The 21,927-nt window shown below is 44.1% G+C and overlaps 1 protein-coding gene across 3 annotated transcripts in view; it reads left to right on the top strand.

Annotated features, from left to right (window-relative positions):
• The window catches only part of TRAPPC8 (trafficking protein particle complex subunit 8), a 1,294,567-nt gene that overhangs the window by 735,740 nt on the left and 536,900 nt on the right, over positions 1-21,927 (top strand). For all 3 annotated transcript variants that reach the window (XM_086965686.1, XM_086965689.1, XM_086965688.1), the window contains one exon: positions 8,150-8,258. In XM_086965686.1, coding sequence (XP_086821812.1) covers positions 8,150-8,258 — 109 coding nt within the window. The remainder of the gene's footprint in view (positions 1-8,149; positions 8,259-21,927) is intronic.

Below are 21,927 nucleotides of genomic sequence, written 5' to 3'. Positions count from 1 at the left end.
AAAGATCTAAACTTTAGGAGCCCGTCAAATAGTACACCTAAATAGGGAAAGGACTGCACCAGACTAATTTTATGGGTTCATATCTTATAAGAACATTTCTTGTCTGGTCTGGCCCCCGCGAGTATAACATATGATTTGTCCAGATTTACTGACAAATCAAGTGAGGCCATAAAACTCACAAATCCATCGATGAGCCCCTGTAACCCCCGCGGTGTCCGGGCTAATAACACTGCGTCGTCCGCGTAAAGCAGGTCGGGGACTGGGCGGGTGCCTACCTGCGGGGAGTCCACTTCAAGTTTGCATAAATCCCTATCTAAATTATTAATATATAGTGAAAACAAAAAAAGGGGTTAAAATGCAGCCCTGCTGCACTCCACTAGTGCATGGAAATGGTGAGGTCTTGCTTCCGTCTTGGTTAAAATGGACGGACGCTGTTGTGTTCCAGTACAAAGCCTTTAGGATGTTAACTAAATCCTGGTCCACCCCTAGACCTTTCATCAGGGCCCATAGCTTCTCCCTATTCACATGATCGAATGCCGCGGAGAGGTCCATGAACCCCAGGTAGACGGCCTCCTTGCTGGCTATGGTGTACTTAGCGACCAACAAGTAGAGATTCAGGCATTGGTCCGTGGTCGACCTCCCCTCCCTGAACCCATATTGCGTGTCCGTTATTACCTGGTGGGTATCTGCCCATTCCGTCAGGCGATTTAAAACCACCCTACCCAGGACCTTCGCCGTGACATCAATCAAAGATATCGGGCGATAGCAATTGGGGTCATCTCGATTTCCTTTTTTGAAAATTGGAACTATGGTTGCCGAGGACCAAGAACGCGGCAGACCCGCCTCCACTGCCGTGTTCAGGACTCTCGTGAGTATGGGTGCCCACAGCTCTATTTTACTGAGGTATAGGTCAGGGGGAATTCCATCCGGGCCAGGCGCCTTATTTTTAGTTAGCCCCCGGATTGCCCCTTCCACTTCGGCCAGGGTGATCTCTGGCCGTACCGTCAGTTTTAACCTCTGCCCTTCATCGCTGTTTACTTCCCCCGTGTGGTTATATGCATTTCTGAAATGGGAGTGCCACTGCTCCGGCAAAATGGTGTTTAAAATTTGTGGGGCATTTGAGTCTTGGAAACATGGTTTATTTATAATTTTCCAGAACTCAGTCAGATCTCTTCTTTCCGCCGCCTCCCTTAGCCCCACCCAGGCTTGTATTTGAAGGCTGGTTTTACGGGCTTTTAGTGCCTTCTTGTCGGTCAGCCTACATTGAGCTATATAAATATTATTTCTAGGGGTTATTTTTAGGCTAGATTTAAGATCTTTGTGTGCCTTTGAGAATTCTTTATCGAACCATCTAGGTTCGGGAATCATGGATGTCCTAGTGGTCCTTAATAGTCCGTCAATGAGGTGCGCCATCTTTTCAAATGTGATTACTACAGCGACCCCCTCAATATTGGGGTCGAGGCAATTATTTAATGCATTTGCCCCTGTAGTTATTACATTTTTATAAAAATTATCCCCATCTATTTTAGAGCATCCAAGTCTTCTCCCTTGGTCAGATATCTTCTCCATCGCTCCTACCCCACAAGATGTGTTTTTAATAGTTGCACCTTTTAATTCTAGCACCAGGGGGTTGTGATCGCTAAATATGCTGCTTTCTATGTCCACCCTACTAACCCAGCTTTTGAGTATAGGTGACATCATAATATAGTCAATGTACGACCGACATCCTCTCCCCTTAAAAGTAGGAATGAGCTCCTCACCACTGCCCGTTTCTATCGGGTCCATTGTGTGGACCAAATTGTGGCCTTTCATCACCTTATCTAGCTCCACCCCTTCCATAGAATGCGAGAAGTGTGGCCCTTTCTCCACTGTACACCGTGACCAGTCCCTATTTAATGGCCTACGGTTGTGCAAAGGTGACAGTTGAAATCCCCTACCAGGACTACAGATGGAGCTGCTGCCGATTTTGCCGTTGGCACCATCGTCAGCTGGGCATTTAGGCGGGAATCCAGTTCTTTTATTATATCTCCTTTCCCATTTGCCCCCACCGCATTGTACCAGTTAACCAGGATGATGTTTAACCCTTTTGAGCGAAAGCCCACTGCCTGCATGTTCTGTGATGCCCAGTTGAGGTTGGACCAGACCCCTTGTATGAGAAGGTCTACACATATGATCAGCCCTCCCATGGCTCTCCCTGGGGCTGACCTATGTGCAGGGACTGAAAAACACTTAAACCCTTCCAGGGAGATATGGTTACAATCAATCATCCAGGTCTCCTGCAGGCATATTACATGAAACCCAGCGATGTATTGCCTCCATTCCTGATCTTCGTATTTGGCAGCAAGTCCTGCTACATTCCAGGATAGTATTTTCAGTCCATCCCGCCCAACTGTTCTTCTTATCCTGTCCCTGGGGGGATGGGTGAGTTCGTTTCCCTCGAGTATAGTAATTTCATTAAGTCAAGTCAAGTCAGAGAATTTATATAGCGCACTACATACCCAGAGTGTCTCAAGGCGCTTAGGGAGGGGAGGACGCTTACTTGTCAAATATCCACGTTTTAAGTTGCTTTCTAAAAGCTAGGTGGTTCTGGGTAAGGCGAAGGTAGGTGGGGAGTGAGTTCCATGTTTTAGCTGCTAGGTATGAGAAGGATCTGCCTCCCATGGTGGTCTTGTTGATGCGGGGAACAGTGGCGAGGGCTTGGCTGAAAGAACGTAGTTGGCGGGAGGGGGTGTAGAAGGACAGTCGTGAGTTGAGGCATTCTGGTCCGATGTCGTAGAGTGATTTGTGTGCGTGGGTTAGCAGTCGGAAAGTGATCCTCTTATTGACGGGTAGCCAGTGGAGGTCTTTCAGGTGGCCAGAGATGTGTTCGTTACGTGGGATGTCTAATATGATCCTGGCTGAGGCGTTTTGGATTCGTTGGAGTTTCTTCTGGAGTTTAGCGGTAGTACCTGCGTAGAGGGTGTTTCCGTAGTCCAGTCGGCTCGTGACCAGAGCATGGGTGACTGTTTTTCTGGTTTCGATGGGGATCCAGCGGAATGTTTTTTTGAGCATGCGAAGAATGTTGAAGCAGGATGAGGATACGGCGTTGACTTGTCTGTTCATTGAGAGTGAAGAGTCCAGGATAACGCCTAGGTTCCGTGCGTGGTCTGTCGGGATGGGTGCTTTTCCAAGGGCTTCCGGCCACCAAGAGTCGTCCCATGCAGAGGGGGATGTACCTAAGATGAGGACTTCTGTTTTATCTGAGTTCAGTTTCAGACAGCTTTGTTTCATCCATTCGGCAACTTCTTTCATTCCTTCGTGTAGGTTTGATTTGGCGGTGCTGGGGTCATTGGTGAGAGAAAGGATCAGTTGAGTGTCATCCGCGTAGGAGATGATGTTGAGGTTGTGTTGGCGAGCGATGGCCGCAAGGGGGCTCATGTATACGTTGAAGAGGGTGGGACTGAGTGAGGATCCTTGTGGTACGCCACAGATGACTTCAGTGGCTTCGGATTTGAATGGTGGAAGGCGGACTCTCTGGGTTCTTCCGGTGAGGAACGAGGTGATCCATTCAAGTGCTTTTCCTTGTATTCCGATATTTCTGAGGCGTTGTAAAAGGGTACTGTGGCAGACTGTGTCGAAGGCTGCAGAGAGGTCGAGGAGGATGAGGGCGACTGTGTCTCCATTGTCCAGTAGAGTTCGAATGTCGTCTGTTGCTGCGATGAGGGCGGTCTCAGTGCTGTGTTTTGCTCGGAAGCCAGATTGTGAGGAGTCGAGGGATTTGTTGGCTTCGAGGAAGGCGGCGAGTTGGTTGTTGACAGCTTTCTCGATGACTTTGGCTGGGAAAGGAAGGAGCGATATGGGGCGGTAATTTTTGAGTTCGGTGGGGTCCGCTGTGGGTTTTTTCAGAAGGGCGGTGAGTTCAGCGTGTTTCCAGCTTTCCGGGAAGGTGGCGGAGTTGAAGGAGCAGTTGATGACGTCTCGGAGGTGCGGTGCTATGACGGAGTCTGCTTTGTTGAAGATGTGGTGAGGACATGGGTCTGTGGGGGATCCTGAGTGGATGGAGTTCATCAGGCGGATGGTGTCCTCAGTGGAGATTGGGTTCCAGTCGTTAAGAGCGTTCAAGGGGGGAGAATGTTCAGCATATGGTTGGGTGGGTTGGTCTTCGGGTTGGTTGTCGAAGCTGTTGTGGATGTCTGCAATTTTGTTGTGGAAGAATAAAGCCAGGGAGTCGCAGAGGGCTTGAGAAGGGGTGATGTCGTTGGAGTTGGCCGAGGGGTTGGTAAATTCCTTGACGATGTTGAAAAGTTCCTTGCTGTTGTGGGCGTTGTTATCTAGTCGATCCTTGAATGCTGTTTTCTTGGCCTTTCGGATTAGTTGGTGGTGTGTGCGGGTGGCGTTTTTGAAGGCGTCCTTGGTGCTAGTGGATGGGTCTTTTTTCCAGGCCTTTTCAAGGGAGCGGCAGAGTTTCTTGGACTTCTTAAGATCGTCGTTGAACCATGAGGCCTTCTTGCTGCTAGGTTTGCGTTGACGTTTTTTTTTAGTGGTGCTAGGATGTCGGCGGTGTTGGATAACCATAGGGTGAAGTTGGCGGCGGCTTGGTCTGGGTTAGAAGAGTGGGCTGGGGTGTTTAGAAGGAGCGATGAGGAGATCTGGTCGATGGTGATTTTGTTCCAGTTTCTTTGCAGAGTTGGTTGGAGGTGGTTGGTGGGTTTCGGCTTGTTGTATGTGAAGTGAACGCAGCTGTGGTCAGTCCAGAGGAGATCCGTAGTGTGGCTGAAGGAGACATGATTGCTGGAGGTGAAGATGGGGTCGAGTGTGTGACCTGCGATGTGGGTGGGGGAAGTGACCAGTTGTTTAAGTCCGAGGTTTGCGAGGTTGTCCAGGAGGGTGGCGGTGTTGCGGTCGTTGTTCTTTTCAAGGTGAAAGTTGAGGTCTCCCAGAAGGATGTAATCTTTGGAGGGGAGCGCGTGTGGAGTGATGAAGTCCGTGATGTCTTCACTGAATTTAGAGCGGGGTCCTGGTGGTCTGTAAAGGAGGGTGCCTCTGAGTGTGGTCTTGGGGTCGGTGTGGATCTGGAAGTGAAGGTGTTCAGAGTTGGCGAGGTTGACGTCAGAGCTGGTTGTGATGTGGATTGATTTTTTATGGACGATAGCGATTCCTCCTCCTGTGTGGCCGGTGCGGTCCTTGCGTGTGATCTTATAGTCTTCAGGGAGGAAGTGATCTTATAGTCTGGGGCGGAGGAAGCGTTCATCCATGTTTCTGTTAGGAAGGCGATGTCTGGAGAGATGGTGTCTAGTAGATTCCATAGTTCAATGGCGTGTCTGTGGACCGATCGAGTGTTGAGAAGGATGCATTGTAGGTGGTTGGGGTCGGGAATCTTTGGTGTGGTCGCAGCGGAGATGTTGTCGGTGCCGATGAATTTGCAGGAGTAGCAAGAGAAAGGTCCATGGGTGTGTCCAGGAGCAGCTTGGACGCAGTTGGGGGCGCGACCGGGATTAAGGGCTAGGAGGGTGGCGGCATCGTAGGTAATGCGGGAGGGCTGGGCAGCGCGAGGGGCAGGGGGTCTGGCGCTGGGCGCGGTCCAGGCGCGGACGGGCGTAGACGGGCTTACCTTTGGCGCACCTTCGGCGCGGTCGCTGCGCGTGAACGCTGCGCGCGGGAACAACTGTCATATATGGATAGTGGAGGGGGGAGGGGCGAGGGCGGCTCAGCTGGGAGGCGTGGCGGGCTCAAGGGAACAACAACAACAACAAAATCAAAATGGAGGGGAGGGCAGAGCAGGGCGCCGGGGGATAACACACGAGGTCAATATCAGAATGCGCAGGTAAATATTAGAGCGAGCAAGCAAGCAGCCAGTTAAGCAGTGACCAGGCGATGAAAAACGCTAATGAGTCCTGGCGCTGTTGAAATAGATAAATAAACACTGAAACGCTATAGAATACTTGCGCTATTGAAATAAATGAGTAAACAACACTGAAACGCTATAGAGTCCTGGCGCTGTTTAAATAAATGAGCAACACTTCGTAAAAAGCAGCTTAACAGTACGATACCGCCTTTCAGCAAGTAGACAGGGGAGCGACCACTCAAGGCAGGAGCGAGGAGTGGATCACGTCGCTGTGAGGTCAGAGGGCGCTCTATATTGGTAGTGGGAGGGCGGCTCAGCTGGGAGGCGTGGCGTGCTCAAGGGAACAACAACAACAACAAAATCAAAATGGAGGGGAGGGCAGAGCAGGGCGCCGGGGGATAACACACGAGGTCAATATCAGAATGCGCAGGTAAATATTAGAGCGAGCAAGCAAGCAGCCAGTTAAGCAGTGACCAGGCGATGAAAAACGCTAATGAGTCCTGGCGCTGTTGAAATAGATAAATAAACACTGAAACGCTATAGAATACTTGCGCTATTGAAATAAATGAGTAAACAACACTGAAACGCTATAGAGTCCTGGCGCTGTTTAAATAAATGAGCAACACTTCGTAAAAAGCAGCTTAACAGTACGATACCGCCTTTCAGCAAGCAGACAGGGGAGCGACCACTCAAGGCAGGAGCGAGGAGTGGATCACGTCGCTGTGAGGTCAGAGGGCACTCTATATTGAGTCAGCTGCCTTATTTATATTTATTAATTGGGTACCTAAATCAGTACTATCTGGTCCTGTAGACTCTATCTCCCCTACAGTGCATAGTTGAGTACTCTCTGCCATACTTGCCCCCGTGATTTCCCCTCTCTGCGCTAACTAATTTTGAGGTGTTTTAATCAGGGGTGTCTTAATCTGTCCGTGACTCTTGTCCCTCGCTGAACTAGCAGCCAGCCTGTGATTAAAGCATTTAAATGCTTTTCATTTAGATTTTTAAACTCGTTCATTCATTTTATCAATGGATATGTCAAATACATTGGGAAGTATTGCAGTAGAGTTCAAGTAGGCATTATGGTGACTTGATGAAACAATTATCCTTGTAAGAAAACCAGCTGAATATAGTTTTGTAGCTCAAAATGTCTGATTATTGCCAGAAAATAATGGTTAGAGGACATATACGTTTGTGAAACCCCATAATAGGTGTGTGGATGCTCGGAGATACGCGGGCCACAGGTTAAGACTCGCAGGTCCAGAATACTGCAGCTGGCCTGCCATTGCGTTCCATGTTTTGATAAGCGGTTCCTTATACGACCATATCTGTTTGTTCCTGTTTCAGCACTCGTTTTAATGTAGTGTGCCTCGTGCAGATGTGCAGAACCAATTTCCATGGCTATCTCTTATATTAAGTTCAAAGATATAATGGCTGATTGCAGGTTTGCATTTACTCATTCAGATTACCCACAAAGCGTTGGTAAGTGTTGCATTGTAATCTCAATTCACAACAACACAATACTGACAACTGATGCCTCTTAACATTGGTGGCGGGGAGTTGTATCACGATTCCCTTTCAGTTATGGTCATTCTTAGGTAAATTATACATCTATTAGAATGGTAATGAATCCTCAGATGTTTATTTTCATAACTGTTCTCAATTCCTGATAAGCCCAGTTTGAAGTAGTTTAGTCACCTCATACTTCAGCTTAACACATACTTCCGTTGATCACAGTTATTCTTTTTAGATATATCCATGTTTAAAAAATGTGCTCCTAAAGTACTGTGTTGTGGATTTGTTGTCTGGGCTTTCATTTCCTAGTTCAGAAAAAGTTTGGCAGATTCATTTGGTGATTCATTTTGAGATGTTTTCCTCTCTCGCGCGCTCTCTCTCTCTCTTTCCCTCTCTCGCCCTCCCTCTCTCTGTTTCTCTCTCTCCCTCCTCTCCCCCCTTCCCCACAGCGTAAGGTGTTGCTTGATGTAATAGCAATCGAGATAAGAAAGCATAGCATAATGCTGTGCTGGTTTTCTTGAGTGCTTAACCATTTCACTGGTAAATAATAAACCCCACTTATTCTCTTGCACTTTTCAATTCTTCTCATGCTGTCAAGAAAGGTTCGAAAGTAGGGGCTAATGTGAGATTGACAGATGTTGGACTTGTCGCAGTTCTGAGAGCATGCATAAGTCCCAACTAATCATTCTCTTAAAAAACACCAAGGTGTTCTGGAGGGGATTGATATACCTATGTGAAAGACCTTTAAAATGAAAACCTGAAAGGGTCACATGAGCATCATAGATAGGTAATAGTTTGCCTTTTTCCCCCCAGAATGTAAGTCAGCTGTCTCCAGATGGTCCTTTACCTCAGCTTCCTTTGCCGCACATTAACACCTCATCAACACGAGTTTTCTTTGGCCATGATCGGCGACCATCAGAAGGTGTGTAACATTTCTACATGCTTTTTATTTTTAAATATTTCAGTAATTATGCATTATACCTGATGGGTAGTTTTTGATTTTAGAATTAAACAAATAGAATGCTATATATTTTGTATCTGTCACTGTGTTTTCATCTGAGAATATCTTAATTGATTTGTCTTTTTGTCCATGTTTACAAAACCCATCTTCTCAACTGAAATGCATGTCCCTCTTATGGCTGCTCTACTATTTCATGCCCATACCCTTTGCTCGCTGCTTTTCTACCCATGTAATTTACCACTGCTTGAAACTATTTTAGGGTGGAGGGGGAGGTGGGGTAGTTGAGACTGTTCAGGATGTGGCAATCTTAAAATATCTGTTAGGGCATTTGATTTTTGATAGCTGCTTCTAACCGCTGATTCCTAGAATATTGTCTTGGTGCCAGTCTGAATCTGTAAAATGATGGAGCAGTGCTCCTGCGTGCCGATAGGTTGTGTCATGCGGCTCCTCACTGACTCCACACCACCCCATAAGTGTCAAAGTGTAGCAGCATATAAGTGCCAACCCTGCGTGCAGATGGCAGTTTCTTCCTTTCCATGCCTTGGGACGCAGATCAGGATCTCCACTCAAATCTTTTTTGGTCTTCTGTTGACTCCAACCAGCTCTTTAAAAAGTGTATCTGAAAGAAACATGTACGGATAGATTCCTTACCTTAGAATTACCCCAGGCGTCAGACTAGATCTGGAAATTTTCATCAGCAGTACCCTTGTGCGTCGGAAGGTGGCGTGCGGCTCCACCTTAGTCGTTGGCGTCGTGGTCACGAGATGACATTGCGGCAGCTACGTAGACGCTGCCCACGCGTGATGACGTCAGTTCTTTCTTTTTCCGCACCAGCAAGCACAGATCCGGAGAGAGCAGTACCCCCAGTTACTTTTTGTCTGAGTTTTTCAAGGCCTTTTTGTCTGATTTTCGAGTTGTTCGACTCCTGGTGCCATAATGATGCCCAGTTTCAAGTCCTGCGGGGACTGTCATCGCATGATGTCGGTGATGGACCCGCACCGCGTGTGTCTCTACTGCCTGGGGCTCGACCCCAAGTCATGCCCCGACTGCCGGGCCGGCGCAGAAGACTTTGCAGGAGCGGTCCCGAAAGTTGCTTGAAGTCCGGCAGTCTGCTCCGTGCCTTTCAAGGTCCCGGTCCCGTGGGAGGTCGAGGGACCGGTGAAGAACTAAAATCTTCATTCTCAGGGAATACTTACTAATATAAAGAAGAACTTGGCACAGAAGCTGAAATATGAAAAGACATCTTTATTAAACTTAATTAAGTGAGGCCACGTCACACAGAAGCCGTAGCAACTGAATGAGGTAGTCTGAGGAATACAGAAAACAGAGGCCTTATATATGCTCAGGGTTAAAAACTCAGCATAAAAGTAAGGGGCAGTCCTTGCTTTTGCAAGCCCATAATCAATCATTGAACAAACCCAACATTCTTCTTTAGACAAGCCGGACGAACCCATAATAACAAGGACCACAACCCATATCGTAAATAGACCATAAAATAAGGAGCAGAAACAGATGAGAAGTAGGATAAGGTGTGTGTGTGTGTGTGTGCATACCAAACTTTACAATCTCCTGTGCTCTGATCCTTAATCTTGATCAGCTACTGGGCAAGGAACTGGCCTAACAAGGTCAGCTTCAGGGAACAGGGTCAGTTCACTCAGGTCATCTAAAAATCCGCTTAAGTCATCGGCCTATGTGAGGGCAACCACAAAATGGCTGCCTTGCACAAAATGGAACCCAAGGGTTCAGAATTCACGGAACCTCAGACCCTCCTTTTGCCCTTACATAGGCAAAAACCTAAACTCACGTCAATCTGAATCCAGGTCTATATTCATCAGATCATCAAGATGTTGCTGGAGCATAATCCTATTGCTTAGCAACTCTCTCGGGACAGGTCTCCTTACACACGTAGTAGCACATAGGCCACATATGGCAGGACCAAATAGGGAATACCTCTATCTGTAGTATGTGGCATAAGACCACACACCCAACAATTAGTGATGTTCACTACTAACTGGTGTTGATGCAGAAGCTGTACAAAAGGAATTATTAGTAAACTCTGACCTTCTAACCAGTTCATGTTCAGGTAAAATATGGAAAGAATGCAAAGGAGTAATAGTAGGAAGAGACATAGGTTGGGAGGTGGGTACAGATGTCAATTGGGTAGCAAAAAGAATCCAACCCAATAAAGACAACGTTATGCTTAAAAACACTAGAAAATCTGTTATTAAGAACATATAGACAACAGGAGAAAGTAATGACCACTATTACAAACAAAATTATAATTTTCACAACCCTAAGCAGAAAGCAAATCCTAGAATTATCTAGTAACATTTTTATGGCTCCTATTCATTTCAGTAACTTATTGTATGTTCAGGTGAAACAGTGATGATCCTCATCAATGCTCTGAGGTGAAAAGGGAATACTCTTCCACAGAGAATAGACTTTATTCTGCTTTTACTAAACAGAATACTACTTTAAAACAATGCCAGAAAAACAATAAGAATCAGTCTCCTAACACCCATTCTATGCAATCACACGGAAACCACTTGTACAACCAACTATGCCCAGAGTCCGTTCAAAAAGCCTCTCTGGCAGGCTTCTATTGTCCATCAAATCTGCTCCCGTTGTTGCATGGGCCTCTTGATTCAGGCCTCCCTTGAAAAATAGTATTTCTCAGTATTCGTTGGAGTGCCCTCCTGGCAAAAACTCACAGCTCACTTGAAAGTCTCAATGTCTCAATGCAGTGCACCAGTATCTCTCCTCTGCGGCAGACACTACAGATAGTGTGCTCTTCATTGACCATGAGCACAGATCATTTCGTGCAGACCCGGGACCATTCTCAGACTCCAACAATCATCATTCAGTGTCAGTGGACGTTCAGGTTGCTCTTTCATGGGCACCAGAATGGAGTACCTTTTGCCAACCTTAGATCCTCCGGTGCACTGCACTTCCGTTGGAGCAAAGGAAAAGAGGGTGTGTGTGGCCAGAACTCAGGCCAAGGGGCTCAAGGGACTGCACACTGTCAGAGGTTACCAGCACCTGACAGGTGGAAAACTGAAGCCTCAAAACAACATTAATCCTTCTCTTTCGCTCTTTTGCACTGAAACTCTGGTTCTGTGATGTCCAATGCCGTCTGATGGAGCAAGTGCGATGCTTTAAACTGTTCATTGTATAACAAGGGGACTGCAAGCAGGTGGCCTGCAATCTTCAAAGGAGTGGCCATACGCCATGGGACAATTCTGTGTTGAAATACACTGTCATTCTCAAAGGCAATACAAAAACAAAGGCAGTAGGCAAAACAGTGCCTCTAGGCTCTTCAATTGGGTTTCCGTGTGAGAGCATATCCTTCACCATCTAAGGGTAGATAGCGACATGGGAATTCTATCTGAATGGATGTTCTCACACATAGTGGCATCGTCTAATGGGGTAAACACATTTTATCTCAATGATTACATATAGGTGTTCCTAAATTCCTTATCTAGAACATCTCAAAAGAAAAATCGCATAATACAGATTATCAGGGAAAACAGTCTGGTTATACAAAAGGGAATTATACATAAGATGGGGGTCCATGGTACATTACTGCAATCTGGAAGTGTGAACCTGAATAATTCACCAACAATAAAATAAATGGGCTAACTGGTGAAAAGAATATGGAAAAGGGAAATGGAACTAGGACACAGCTAAAATCGCAATAACTAGGCACGAAGCGCTTGGGTGATAGTCAGGCATGTGACACAATACCAAGAGTATGGGTGATACACAAAAGGTCAAAATAATACACAAATTTTAACTCTACCGCTGGCCGCTACACCATATACGGTAATGTCAGCTAATGTTCCAGTTCCTCCTTCAGGGAAAAATGAAACCTGGTTTCCTTTATGGTACAAAGCCATATACTACTTAGGAAGCAGAACAAAACTGAGTAATGTAATATAGAAATTAGGTCACCATGTACAAAAGTCACACATCTATAATTTATCCTTGCGTCCAATCAGGATACATAAATTTAGGGCTCCCTGTTCCTTAAGGGAAGGTGGCAGTAAGTGACTAACAGCTGGTGACACACTTTGATCCAGTATATCTTTTATTTTTCTTAAATACTATTATAGCCAAATTTGACATACACTGGTGAAGTGTTGTCTGTGTCGTGTTCACAAAATGAAAATATCATATCTGTGGAATTTAGCAAATCAACCCAACTGTTGTGGAGCGATACGCATCGTCATGTATATCCCTTCACAACACAGGTAAACTTGTAATAGTATCAGAATCAGCAACATAAAACAAAAACATGCAAAATAAACGTACAAAACGCACATGTCAAGCCATCGGATATACTTGCTGTATATCAAGCACAAAAACCATAGACAAAACATTAGCATATATAAATGAGTGGTGAAGCACAACACCAGGTCATGTACTACCAAAATTCGGGCCTGCTTAATTTGTCAGGCTTAAAATCTTCACCCTCCTTTTGACAGCAAATCACCATTTAGTGGACATTTGGCTGCCAAATACAGCCCACTATGTTTCTCTGACACACAGGACCAGCAGGAACAATTTATAATAGGACCAAATACACAAACATTTAAAAAGAAACATGAACATTTCTTTCCAAAGGCGTTACGTAAAAACACATCTCTTTTCAACCAACCAACTCACGTGTCTTGTCAGCCTTAAATCACCCAGAACAATCCTTGAATGATCTGTAGGCAGAAGCAAAAAAACATACACAACACACAAAAGAGAGACATTTCTCATAACAAACAAATATCAATTATAACTTTTAATCAGAAGACAAAACATGATACACATTAACAAACACAAAAATAAATTTCCATTACTTAACTGTTACCATCTTGTCAGTCAGCTTGCAACATCAAGCTTTCCTAAAAGTAAAATTGTTACACTGACACTCCATATTAATTTGGCACCTACAATTTCCCACTGTGAAAAATAATTCTTAATTGGCAAATCGTTCTCACTTAGGCATGTAGTCTTCAAAATTTTAGTAAAAGACTTTGTCTTATTTTTTTGTCTAAGACTTAATTCACCACTTCGTTTTCTGTCAAATAAAAGCAACTAGCAATCATTATTTTTTTTAGAGCAGAGACACAAATGTATCAGTTCTGCAGATCATTTAACATGATGTTGGGACTTTCAAAGAACCCTTTTTTATATTTTCCCTTTGAAATTAAGTTCTTTAATTTTATTGATTTTCTTATTTAGAAACCAGAAACCCTACCTTTTAGAGGCCTGTTTAGCAAGATCATTCTGCATTCCACAGAGACAAGGCCCTAATTTAAAAGGTCACAAATGTCAACATGACAGCCTCTTCCATTGTTTACAGGGAAACTAAAGATAGCATCTTAGCGCAACTTGAGCCAGCCTCTGCAGCTCTCCTAGCCCCCAGCTTCTGCTCACTGTGAGGCTGACAAAGACAAAAAGCCTTCCTAATTCCTCCTAACCTTCAATAATTCACTCTATTTTGAAAAATAATTTCTCCTTTTTCGGTGCTAAAAAATGTATCTCTGTTCCCGGATTATTAAACAACATTTACTGTGAATATTTCACAGAACCTAATAACACACACATACCAGTTTTTAGAACAAATGCTTGTTTCAATGGTACTCATTTCATCAACCTTAAATGGAACTCACTGGGCCAAAAAGCAAACCCCAAATGGGGACAGCCTGCAAATTTGTATTATACCTAAATGTATGCATTTACTGAAGCCTAAAGCACTTTAAAGCTATTATAAGTGGCAAGAATGCTGTTTTAAATGGTCTATTTTACCCAAATTCGACTTTGATATTAGGGGCATTTAAAAATATCCTATACTTGTGATACATATTAATCATCCTCAGAATGTTCTTTACAAATTACAGAGATTGGACATTAGACATATCCCATGTAAATCCTTAGAAAAATGAGTTTTTTATGCCTGCGCTAAGTGAAATTCCATATGCTAATGTTATCATTATGCAGTGCAACACAACTTAAATTAAATTATAATGCTAGGAAGTCACAGTATGAGCATTAAGCTTCATGAATAGTAAAAAACGAATTTTGTAGCACTTATTTTTAATAATTATTTTTCATAATTAATAATTATTTTCAATAAACCCAATCATTTTTGATAATTCCACATATAATAGCAAGCTGCATCTCTTGCCTATCATTTTTAGACACATTCATTTATAAGCCCAAGCACAGACGCCTAACTTGAAACATGACAAAGTGTTTGCACCACTTTTTTCTTTCTAAAAAGGACAATTTTATTTAGCAACAGACCCAAGAATATGCATACAAAATTTTGCTTAATAGACTGAAAACATAAAAAAAACACAAACACACATTTGAGCTTATTTCAGACATAAACAGAAAGGGGTCAAAACACTCAGGACACACAATACAGCGCGCTTTAGCCATGCATTTCGTGAATAGCGCCATCGCTATTCACATACAGAAGTTTGCACTAATGAGAAAACCACATAGACATTTAAACACACATTTAACCCACAAATCAATACTCAGAACAGAAACAAAGGACAGTCCACAGACTGTACTTGAACCAAACCATTTGCAAATACTAGTTGTAAGTCATATTTACAAGAAACGCTTCTCAATAGTGTTCCAAAAGACTGCAAAAACAGCCCAACCGACTGATGTATATCCAGGAAGCGAAAATACACTCAATTCACTAGCTTTGGCTAGCAGAACACCAAAAAATCGCTCTGCATATCTTCATTCATAACATTGCGCAGAACAAAGGATCCTTGTTTTGTATTATGTCCATATTTTCATAACTCACACAGTGTCGATGAAATTCACTTGGATTCTGGTGCACACGATCACTGGACAATCCTCACAAACGGGTTCAAGCTACACAAAGGACAGGCACACTGCATCGCTGATCCTTGCTTGGACTCCAGGTACCCACGATCACAGGCCATGCCTTACGAGGGTAAATAGAAAAAATCACCCTGCCAAGGACGATGAATGGTGGTCCCAAGTGGGATCCAGTTTTGATTAGGGGGGAGCAATATCCAATGAATACCCAGGACCAAGAAAGCGGATGGACCACAGTCAAATCATTCTTTATAGAATATATATATTTTTTATTTTATTTGATTTGGTGCAATTAGTCATATTAGCAAAGTAATCAGGAAATAGTAAGTACAAAAATTCATAAAATCATCAGTACTGTTCATCATTTCATGGGCGGAAGTAAATTCATAAAAAAATACAGTGTTCCACTCACTCCGTGGGGTAAGACGCTCAACAGGCACTCACATCTAACAAAAATCATTCATACTCTAACATATTCAGTCGGCAACATTACTTCATCTTCTTGCCTTCCCCAAGCTGCACCCGCGTCCATGCAACCATAACTCCATCTTCTTTCTGTTGCAGGCCAAACGTGAAGTGACTGAATATGTTAGAGTATGAATGATTTTTGTTAGATGTGAGTGCCTGTTGAGCCCTCCCGTCTTACCCCTCGGAGTGAGTGGAACACTGTATTTTTCTATGTATTTTTTTATGAATTTACTTCCGCCCATGAAATGATGAACAGTACTGATGATTTTATGAATTTTTGTACTTACTATTTCCTAATTACTTTGCTAATATGACTAATTGCACTAAATCAAATAAAATAAAAAATATATATATTCTATAAAGAATGATTTGACTGTGGTCCATCCGCTTTCTTGGTCCTGAGTATTCATTGGATATTGCTCCCCCCTAATCAAAAATGGATCCCACTTGGGACCACCATTCATCGTCCTTGGCAGGGTGATTTTTTCTATTTGCCTATGTGTTTTCCCCTTCGTTCCTGCCTATATCATTTATTTGCCCTGGGGAACCCCCTTCTATTTCATCATGCCTTACGAGGGTCTTAGGCTGCTGCAAGCATGCACACACAGCGCCGCTGAGACTCATGGAAACATTTGTGTTCCTGTGTTTCCGAAACAGGGAGCCAGCTCACCTTGGGCACTTGGGGATAAGTTACTTCAGGACACACCAAAGTCCTTTCAAGCAGGGGGACACAGCACACAGCAAAGCCTTTCCTTGGTTTAAATAGCAAACTGCAGGCCAGCCCCAGAACACAGAGCAAGGGTCAGTCCTATCCTTCAGTCTCTTCAGTTGTTTATTCCTCGGCAAAGGTCCTCTTGACCACGAAGTAGCTCCAGTCTTGTTCACACTTGATCAAGCCATTCTCCAAAGTTCAGGGACTTCAGCTCTCCTAGTTATACCCCTCAGTGGCTTTGAAGTCTTTGTGTTTCAGGGGGCACTAACCCCTGTTCAAACCAATTCTGGGTGCCTCCATGCCAGTAACACCTTTCGTTCTTTGATTAATTGGGGGCTAGATTCCCAATCACTCAGCAGGAGATGGACAATTGTTTTATAGCAGCAACCCAGGCCTCTTCACCTCTAGGGGCTTCTCCTCCCTCTAAACTCCAGATGCAGTTCAGCCTGTTGCTGTCTCACCTCCTCCCCTGGGTCAAGATATTCCCCAGATCCTATCGCTTTCAAATCCAGACAGTCAATCTTCAGCCAGTCAGAGTCACAAAGAAATGTTAGAGCACAAAAACTCAGCCACTTCTAAAAGAGTGGCTTCTAAACACACAGTGCAAAAACCACCTTCATAAAAAGATGTGTTATTACACAGTATGTTCAGACATACTAAACTTTACCTTTCCATCGAAAGCTTTTAGGAAGAAAGGCTGGAAAGCATATCACACAGCCTCCCCATTCTGTCCAATGGGCAAGATGGCCTTTCAAAAGTGAAAAACGAAATGGAGATTATTTCACTGCCAGGACATGGCACACGCCTTAGTACATGACCTACCTATCACATGCACCGCACCCTGCCCAAGGGGGTACCCTAGACCTACCATAGGGGTGTCTGATGTTCATAGAGTGGGAAGGGTAAGGTCTGGCAAGTGAGTGCACTTGTCGGAACAACATGGCAGTTTAACAAACTGCGCCGAGGTCCTGCAATGGCATGCCCGAGTTCCCTTTATAAGGCTACTTTTGTGTGTGGCACAAATAGTGCTGCAGGCCCACTAGTAACAGTTGCATTACCAGCCCTGGCACAATTAGTGCACTTTACTAGGGACTTTACTAGTAAGGCAAACATACCAATCATGGACAACCAATTACCTTTACACTTTATACAGGGAGCACTTGCACTTTGACACTGTTTAGCAGTGGCAAAGTGTCCAAAGCATGTAAGTTGGCAACACCATAGCAGAACAAGCATTGGCATAGCGAATAGGTCTCGCCTTTGGGCCTTATAAGAGTTTAGGCATGCCGCTCTAAGTCCCGGCTTACTCTTGAAATTCATTAGAAAGTCTGTAATACTATAAGAGTAAGACCCATCAGCAAGTTTGGTAATCCTGCTTTAAGTATTTGAATATATTACTGCATGCACATGGGTTTGCATGCAGCTATTTGATGGCAGTTCTTAGCTAGATTTCTATTGGAAATTATGAACTGCACAGTAAAAAAAGGATCTGTGTGACATAAGCAGTAGCCCACAGAGCTATGCGCATAAAATACACTGCTGTGATCTGCCCCTTAAAAATGGATATGTAAAACAACTAGATTATAACCGGGAGAAGATTAAAAGTGCTTAACAAGCACTTTAAATTCATAAGGGGAAAATCATAGCAAGGAAACTAACGTGTGGTACTGCAGAGAAGTTTCCAATTCAATAGTCCCATGTTTTAACCTCTCTGGCTACATTTGTTTGGGCTTGCAAACCTAGGAAATTTGCAATCTTGATTGAAGAGAGTATCGACTTCATCATTGGCAAAGGAATTTTTTTGCAAACTAAATGGCAAACCCACAGATTTCTCGTCACGCTGTGGAAAAACTGCTTATTATGAAAAAGTGAATCAGTCGGAACACACAAGAATCCCCTTGGTCCTTCCTTGTGCTCTAAATGTTTCTCAAGTGGTTCTGTTCGTCCACATAATTTGCCTCAACAAAAAAGGATACACAAAATTTAACAAAGAAAACGTTTGACACCAAAGGTTCAAACGTTTGCATAAGAAAAACACAAGGCTTTTGTTCACGAGTGAAAATAAATCCATATGCATGGTGAAAGAACAAGACGTGTGATGTGGGTGATTTCCATGATACAAGTTAGGGAAATTGATAAATCCTGCTTACAGTTAATAATTAAACATGGTTTTCTTTATTGTAGTAACAAAAAGAGTTAACTCCCCATCTTTTCATAAATATTATGTGATCAATGAAAAGCAAAATAAATTATTTCCACCTTCCCATGCAGGGGAATCTGCAGAAAGCCAGCTGAGACAATCCTCATTGGAGAAACTTGTGCACATATTCATTGCCCACCTTGAAAGCCAGGCTAAACCACCGATGGACAAATAGGAAAATTCAAAACAGATCAAGAGACAATATTCACCTGTGTAATCTAATGAAGGGAGAAGAGTTCTAGTCATGTCTAATCCAGATCATCAGAGATGCACTTTACAGCGGATACAGGGGCACAAAGCTAAAAATGTGATTGTTAGGGCCCACCGAAAGGGTAGACAATTTAAAGAGGTCGCTGCAAGACCAAGAGGCAGTAGTGAAGTTATTCGACTCTAGGCACAAAGAAAATCATAGTCTACACTACACATATAGAAAGATTTGCATAGGGACAGTAGGGCGCTGCTCTTCAGAAGTTGTCAGCCATAATTCCAAAACATAGGATAGGCTTTGTGCAATAGTCGAGAAACTGAATCTCTGAAGCCTGGAACCCCTGAGGGGTGCCATCCCTCTCAGGGAGTAAAATAGAACATTAGTCTAACAGCTGTGAATGGAGAGAAATAGTGAGGGGGCAGGGCTGTGGACACAAAGCTACACTTCTGATGTAATCCAAGATGTTTTGTAACTCCATTCACTTGTATGTCTCACCCTCCTAAACATCTGGCCTCACCCTTACTTGAGAGAAAAAGGGTTGATACGTCAGTCAGGGTGCAGGCGTGCATTTATTATTAACTCAGTTTGGGTGTGACATCACAGGAGCCTTGTTGTACACACTAGTTTACTGTGTAGCCCAACTCTCATGGACAAGAGCAGGTGCCATCTTCTATCTCATTAGAAGGGAGTTTGTTCCTTTGTGTAGTGGTGTCCGTTTTCCAGTGAATCGGACACCAGTCACCAGCCCCTCAGCCAGAAGAGCCACAGCAGAACAAGAAGAAACCCGAACACGTCCCACAGCACGGGTGTCCATATCAGCAGGTCGTAGCTATTAATAGCGCAGCAAGTTCAATAGCTCTGGGATCCCAGTCTCCAAGCAGCCCTATGGACCAAATGATAGCAGAGTTTTATTACAAATCTGAGCGGGGACGGGGCATTATCCTTGCTCGCGTGTGGGTCTGTGGCACAGTTGCTACGCCACTGGCTGGCACATTGATAAGATCAGTTGTATTATAGATCAGGTGTTTCCAGTGGCAAAGGCCATAGCTGGCGCGAGCGCAGTGGGTGGAAGCGCTCTACACGTCATGGGTCCAGGAGGAGCCAAGTGTTTCTAGAAAACAACAATTGGTTCATTCAAGCGTGCAAGGTGTCTCTACCTGTCCTCGATGTTAGCACCCAGAAGCCATTGATAAGGTAAACTGTACTTACATGTTCAGCAGCAACAGAGCCCAAGTATTTAACTAGCAAGGATCTGGTCAGAGTGGCTTTCATAACAGGGAGAAACCCTGGAAGGGAGACCAAGCAGAAACAAACAGGGGACCGGGGCCTCATTTTAGTGCCTGGCAACAAACTTGTTCGCTTCACAGTACTCATATTTATGAGATGGGCTGACTTCACTTTCCCCTGAAATCTGAGCTAAAGAATGCATCCTAATCGCCGCTTTACCGAGCTCTCAAGTTTCCCAGTTCCCTGTTAAGTTACCTTGGGTGTTTTCATTTTTTTTCTTCAGTTTTATATGGCGCACATCTGCTAAGATTCTAACACAAATGGTCCGTGTTTCTCGAGGACCGGGTAGAGTGATTTCTTTAGCCATGAATTGAAGCAAGGTGAGCTGTTGCTGGGACGTGAGCCAGGTTCCTTAGTGGCCAGTACCAAATTTGGCAGCTGTGGAAATTACACCCCATCACATCTTCCGAAGTGCATTTTACAGTTTTAGTCACATTTGTGTTATTATAACTAAGAGTAATCGCATTTCAAGAAAAATGAGAATTAAAGAAGCAATGCGCGCTAGGTGCCTCTAGCTCCAATGTTACCGAAGTCAACCTCCTGTCGAAGAAGTTTCTGTGCATCACCTCGGTTTCTTTCTTCTCGTGTGTTTTTACCCCCCCCCCCCCCCCCCACCCCCACCCCAACCACCCACTGGCTACACACAAGTGTCCAATGGAAAAAACAGCAGGCTGCTCTGAAAGCAAAAGCGTGTATGTTGCTTACAGACTTAAAAAAATCACAAGTGCGCGCGCCTCGTGTGGCAGCAGGGAGAGGGAAGAGAGGAGGGCTCCTGCATGATTCCCTTGTGGGAGCGAGCTGCAAGGCGAGATAATTGATAACATATGGCGCCAGCTGCTCGCTCCCGCAAGGGAATCGCCAAACGTGCACACGTTGCCATTAAAGGCAATTGGACGCGTGCATGTTTTTGGGCGAAAAAGGAAACCGATGGCTAAAGGTCTTTTTCCTATGCAGCGCATGCGCGCTGCATAGGTGAAACCTAAAAAAGTTCTGGGGAAAAGAAAAAAGTTTAGGGACTTTAGCCAAAAAGGGCCAAGTCCTACAGGGTCTAACTGACTTAATTCCAAAAAAGGACCCACACAAAACACCGTTGGTGGGAAGGATATCCTTTTTCCACAGACAACGAAAAAGGCTCACAACAGACAATTGGATATTAAATTTGATAAAATACGGATACTGCATGAAGTTCACAAGAACAACACTTGCAAATCCATTAACAAGAGCAGAACAGACACTGTTAAATGCAGAGATCAAAGAGCTATACCTCAAACAGGCAATAGAAAAGGTTCCAACACAAGAATGGTTCAAAGGAAATTACTTGCCATACTTCCTAGTACCCAACCAGGATCAAATTCTAAGACCAATCATGGAATTAAGATTCCTAAACAAGTTCATACGAACAAAACGCTTCAAAATGTGTACCCTCCAGGAAATAATCCCACAAATTCAAAAAGGGGATTACTTGGCAACAATAGACCTCAAGGACGCCTACCTACATATCCCTATGAACAAAAGACACAAAGTACCTAAGATTCCTACACAACGGAACACACTACCAATTCAAGGTACTCCCCTTCGGCATAAAGTCTGCTCCACGGGTGTTCGCAAAGTGTCTAGGCGCAGTGGCGGCACACCAGAGAAAAGAAGGAATCCTCGTCTACCCTTACTTTGACGACTGGCTAATAAGGGGACACTCGAAACAGACATGTCACAATCATGTTAAAATACTATTCAAACGCTACAAGACCTGAGTTTCTCAATAAACCACAAGAAATCTTCTACAGCACCAGAACGAGAGAAAACCTTCCTAGGAGCAAGACTAAACACAACAAACACAAAGGCTTACCCCACACGGGCCAGGATACAAGCTATCCACAATGAAACAAACAACCATCTACCA

Source organism: Lissotriton vulgaris, chromosome 4_1 (assembly GCF_964263255.1).
Source record: "Lissotriton vulgaris chromosome 4_1, aLisVul1.2, whole genome shotgun sequence".
In the NCBI taxonomy this organism is placed as follows: Eukaryota; Metazoa; Chordata; class Amphibia; order Caudata; family Salamandridae; genus Lissotriton; species Lissotriton vulgaris.
The sequence above is the reverse complement of the archived record's forward strand: the minus strand, read 5'-3'. Positions and strand labels throughout refer to the sequence as shown.